This window comes from Hakea prostrata, chromosome 5 (assembly GCF_041222555.1).
Source record: "Hakea prostrata isolate BN-2017 chromosome 5, UWA_Hpros_2, whole genome shotgun sequence".
NCBI classification, from domain to species: domain Eukaryota; kingdom Viridiplantae; phylum Streptophyta; class Magnoliopsida; order Proteales; family Proteaceae; genus Hakea; species Hakea prostrata.
The window spans coordinates 50282557-50288484 of record NC_142604.1 but is presented as its reverse complement, the minus strand read 5'-3'; the positions used below and the strand labels follow the sequence as shown (position 1 = coordinate 50288484).

At 37.7% G+C, this 5928-nt stretch overlaps 1 protein-coding gene across 1 annotated transcript; it reads left to right on the top strand.

Moving 5' to 3' along the window:
• Positions 1–596: 596 nt before the first annotated feature.
• LOC149016369 (wall-associated receptor kinase 2-like) lies at positions 597–5928 on the top strand. The gene is given in 5 exon segments (XM_089157515.1): positions 597–868; positions 871–1548; positions 1799–2002; positions 4358–5525; positions 5609–5928. Coding segments are annotated over 5 exon segments (2268 nt in total). The 5' UTR covers positions 597–654; the 3' UTR covers positions 5613–5928.

The following is a 5928-nucleotide window of genomic DNA, read 5'->3' as shown; positions in this document are numbered from 1 at the left end:
AATTTCAGTAGGGGGTGCATATCAATGTGTGACAAGTTGGACAGTGTGACCAATGGGTCTTGTTCTGGAACCTCAATACCTTTGGGTCTGATTCAAATTTCTGTGACTCTTGGATTTTTTACCGACAAATCGAAACCCAAGTTCAACCCTTGCAGCTTTGCTTTCATAGGTGATTATGAATACTTCACCTTTAACTCATTAGATCTTTCAAGAGAGGAATTTGACAGATCAGATCAAGATCCCACTTGTATTAATTGGACTGGGCGATTGGCAATAAGACATGCGAGCCAAACAGCTATCCATCTAATTCAACCAATGCCCCTGGCCACAATTGTACTTGCAACGATGGTTTTGAAGGCAACCCTTTAATTCTAAAGGTTGGTTGAATCTCCGGTTGGGATTGTTCATGTTCTGGTACGTATACTTGTCTCCCTCATATAAAGCCACCTGCTCAAAAAATAAAAATAAAAAACAAAAAAGAAAAAGTTCCTATCCGAAAAAGAAGAAGCTAACACTATAAAAACACCCAATAAAATAAAAAGATGCCATCGTTCATTCTAGAGCTTGAACCCATTACTTAACTCATTAAGATTATCTGGTGAAGCAAACGAGCACCCTCAAGTGAACTAACAGCAACCAAGAAGTAAGTAAGCCATGAGATTGAGAACTGCTCTGGTGTTGTTGCTTCAGTCCCTCTTCGTCGTCTTCCAGTTATGGCCGGCAGAAACACTGTCCAATAATTGCACTGCCGCATGTGGCAATATCACAGTTCCCTACCCATTTGGCGTAGCAAATGTTTCCAATTGTCCCAAACCTCGTTTTCCGTTAACGTGCAACACTACCTTCTACCCTCCAAGACTAATGTTTGGTATCGTACTGAAGTTATCAATATCTCATACGCAGGCCAAATAACAATTCTTGCTCCTGTTAGTTTCGACTGCTTCAACAAGCAAGGTAAAAGGACTGATCGGAATAGAACAGGTTGGAGAGGGGGCGCCTTGGTCACAGTATCCGACACAGAGAATAAATTCACGTCGCTGGGTTGCGACACCATCTCTAACCTCACCGGTTGGGGCTGCCGGAACATCCAGAATGGGTGCAGCATGTTTTGCGTCAACCAGTCCGATGTGATCGATGGTTCCTGTACAGGCATAGGTTGTTGCCAGACCTCAATTCCATGGGGCTTTAGAAGGTTCAACGTCTCTCTTAGGACCTTTCAGAATCACACCGCAGTCCATGATTTCAATCCCTGCGGCTACGCTTTCATCGCCCAAAGTAGCTGGTTCAACTTCTCAAAGTCATACCTCACCAAATTCACTACTCCATACCCAAGAAACAATTCCTACTACGTCCCGGTGGTTTGGGACTGGGCAGTGGACAACACAAGTTGTTCTGATGCTGTGAAAACAATGACTACCTACGCATGCCGTGGCGACAAAAACAAAAGCAAATGTGTCCGTTCCAAGAACGGTGCTGGCTACAGCTGCATTTGCTCAGATGGTTATCAAGGGAATCCGTACCTTGATGAAGGACTCGGCGGATGCACGGGTAGGTGTCAATAGAATTTTAATTTGCAGTTAGGCAATTAAGTATTTCCCTTTCCCATACATACAGGTTTTGGTTTAGAACACATGCTATTTTTGAGATTCATCTGGAAGAAGCCAACTCTATATATCCTGCTCTTCTAAATTAATTGCACAGTATTTTAATTAATTATTCATAGATCTATATATAGCTAACAGTACTGAGACAATCTTGTTCCTTGTCTTTGTTGGATTGAACGATGGCGATGATGAAGACATCAATGAATGTAAAGGTTTCAATAACTGCAGTGAAAGTGCCATTTGCAAGAACAGAATTGGGAGTTACAGCTGCCGCTGTCCATGGGGCTACAAAGGCAATGGTTGGAACAAAGGAACTTCCATGTATGGTATAACTATAATGCAATATGGAGACCCAGGGTGTAGAGACAATGTCACACGCATGATACGCGCGATTGGAGGTAGGTACCTTCTCATCTCATCTGCTTTGTCTCTATTTCAAATATTGTCCTCCAAGTATACTTGACTTTCGCATATAAAATATTAAATTAATTTGTCCAAATCCTCATCTCTGGCTTACTTTTTGGGAAAATTAAAACATTAGCCAGAATTGATTGTCTACCACTTGAGATGTTTAAGGGTTGAGGATGGTGCTCCCTTATATTCCTTCAACATATAGTTAAGTGTTGGCCACCTTTAAGCACTTTAAAGTGCGGAAAAAGAGGTGAATTTTTCTTTCTAAATATGTGGTGGAGGGGTGCAAGTGTGGAGTATGCCAGATTCATATTTTCTACAATTCTCACCCTTGCAATTCCTTATAATTCCTATCTAGGATTGCTACACGTAGCTGTTCATTATCCAAGAGTAAGGATTAAAACCCAATTAAGAATTGAATCTAATAAATCCCTAAAATTAAGCCTTAAGAAAAGAGGAGATACGAAATTGGAGAAAAATTAGGGATTTATTAGATTCAATTCTTAATTGGGTTCTAATCCTGACCCTTGAATAAGTAACAGCCACGTGTCGCAATCCTAGATAGCAATAACAGGGAATTGTAGAGGATGTGAACATGTATGAACCAGACCTTCTAGCCTCCTTTTGAGAACTAACGTGGTGGACAAGAGGTGGGTCCCCCTTCTAAATTTATGGAGGGGGTGTGTCAAGGGAACATAATCTTCTACCTTTAAGTCTGGTCCTCTACCTACAAGGGGAAAGTATTTTGCTCCCCTCACACCTTCTTTAACACGTATTTAAGAGTTAAGTCCACCTTTGAGGAGTCCAAATCATTTACATGTAAGGTTAGAGGATTGTGCTTCCTTCACACCTCTCTAATATATATTTACGGAAAGTAGTGGACACTAATAATGCAAACAAGAGATGAATCCCTTTCCTAAATATGTAGTTGAGGGGTGTGAAAAAAGTATAGTCAGGATTCCAACTTTATGAGTAGGCCTGTGTCTATTTGAAAAAACCATTAGAGGAGAAGTAGATGGATAAAGTAGTCAAAAAGATTATTCCGGTCGAGAGGTGTCTATTTGGAACTGCTTAATTTTGTTGATTAAAATAGTGAGTGACTAGTTTTGAAAACAAAAACTTGCTAATCGAGGTATTTTCCCTACATGTTTTCAATTAGGTAGTAATGCATTTTCGGGATATGAGTGTGTGTCACTTGAATTATTAAAGTTTTTGTTTTTTCTAAGGTAGAACTTGAATTATTAGAGTTGATCCTATTGATGTTATACATAACGGGTATTGCAGTCATGTTTCTGTACCCCACTCATATGCATTGACACTTTTGTAGGAAACTTTGAAAAATAATGAAACTTAAGCTGTGTTGTTTGCTAGATAAAAATGGGATGGGAAAAACGGGTGGAAAAATTCTTGAAAAAGTAAAATTTTCCTTTAAATCTTAAAAGTATAGTTTGTTTGGTTGCTTGAGGTGGAAAAATTAGAGAAATTAAGGACATTTTTCTGGTGAGCTGGTAAGCAAACTTTTCCACCCCTAAACATTTTCAAGACCTCACAAAATGTATGAATTTTGTAGAAAAGTAAAAAGTGGAACCCACAATAATCACTTTTCCACAAAATTTATTCATTTCATTTTCTTTTCTCTCACCCTACTAACATGGGGCCCACTTTTTCTTTTTCTTTTTTTCATTCTTTTTTTTTTCACCTCACCTTTGCAAACAAACTCAGCCTTTGAAGGGTATTTGTAAACGAATTTGGCTTTTCTACCTCGGGAGGAGAGAAGGGATGGGTCCACACCATTGATATGGTGGGCGTCCCACCACCCAAACAATCATTGCGCTCTGAATGAGTGTGAAGAATGCTATATGCAATAATAATACCTATGGGAGCCATACCTGCCAATGTCGAGAAGGCTACTATGACGATGATGCTACGGTATATGGTGGCTGTACTAACTACTAAAGACATGACACACATTTTGGTGAAAAAAAATTGTTGCAGGTAATTTATTTATTGATAATAGATTTGTTATTTTCTTGAATGGTTCTTTTATACGAAATCCTCCTTTGCAAAGGAATATTTTTATCAGATAAGCTTAGCATGTAGGCCACCCAACTGTTTGACTTACTAATTTATCGAGTAAACTAGGATTTATTTTTCAATCTACCTTGACTTGAATTGGAAAATGTAAGAGATTCAAATCGTAAAATACCAAAGGAGGAAAGAGAACCAATCAAAAGACCTGTTATTGCATTCAATCCCAATCCAAAGTGGTTAATTATTTGTTTATAAATCCTCAAATGTTAAAGACTACATATATATATCTAAATCTGACTTTATGCATGTAGGCACCGTTGCAGGTTTCCTGGGTTTATCTGCCTTTGTTTGGGTTTTGTATTGGGCGATTCAAAGAAAACGTAGACAAAGAGAAAAATTCTTCAATCAAAATGGAGGTTTGTTATTGCAACAACAAATTGCTTCAAAGAAAGGAGAAAAAGATATTGCCAAAATTTTCTCTATTGAGGCATTAAAGAAGGCAACTAATAACTTCCATGAGAGTCAGATAATTGGCGAAGGTGGGTTTGGTAGAGTTTATAAGGGTACCTTATCAAGTGGCAAAGTAGTTGCCATTAAGAAATCCAAAATTGTAGACAAAGGTCAGATTATACAGTTTATAAATGAGGTTGATATCCTCTCTCAAATCAAGCATAGGCATGTGGTGAAGCTTTTGGGTTGTTGCTTAGAGATTGAGGTTCCATTATTGGTTTATGAATTCATTTCTAATGGAACCCTCTCTGAACATATCCATAGGAAGAATCAAACACCTAGTCTTTCATGGGGAAATCGTTTAAGAATTGCTGCAGAAACGGCCGATGCTCTAGCGTATTTGCACTCTTCTCATGAAGTACCTATCTTTCATAGAGATGTCAAGTCTTCAAATATATTATTGGATGATAAATATAGGGCTAAGGTATCTGATTTTGGAGCTTCGAGATTGGTTCCTTTGGATGAAACTCAAAAGATGACACAGATTCAAGGGACTCATGGATACTTAGACCCAGAATGTCTTCCTACAGGCCAGCTAACTGATAAAAGTGATGTTTATAGTTTTGGAGTTGTTCTGTTGGAGCTTTTGACTGGAATGAAACCACTTTTATTTGAAGAATCTGGGGAGTGTACAACATTAGTGTCATATTTTTTGTCTTCAATGAAATATGGGAATCTTTTTAATATTATTGATGACATAACATTAATTGATGGGAAGAGAGAACAATTATTGGCAGTGGCTGAACTTGCAAGAGACTGCCTAAAGGATAAAAGGGAAGATAGGTCAACAATGAGGGAAGTTGCAAAAGAGCTTGATTCTTTGAAGATGTTCTACGAACAATCTTCGACACAACATAATCAAGAGACTAAACCTTTTCTAGGTGAACCATCAACAAATTCTACTGATGCAACTTCTGAAATGGAGATGAGTTATAGTGTAACTGATGATGATCTTAGCTTAGTGGCAAGGTAATCTTTTATTGACGTGGCATTATACTCTATCTTTATGGATTTCCAATATCAATTTATTATTGGATTTCTTCTATGTGCAGGTGAGAGAAAGGCAAGTGCTAGTGAAATTCACTGAAGGTGTGTCCTGCTTGATGGATTATATCCGGAGGCCTGATTTGTGTTGTTGTACGATTGAACATAACATTTCTCTATCATATCTTAAGGAGTTAGTTCATTTGGTAAAAACCAACATTTCGTAATTAAGTTGTTATAAATTTTTATTTTTATTATTTTAGATAAATTACAATCAGATTGAAGTGTGCATATGATTATGATAATCAAATTTGTTCTAATCCTCAAATTATATATCTCTATTCAAAGTGAAAAGAAAATTGGCTTTCTTGTTTCTTCGTTGAAACTG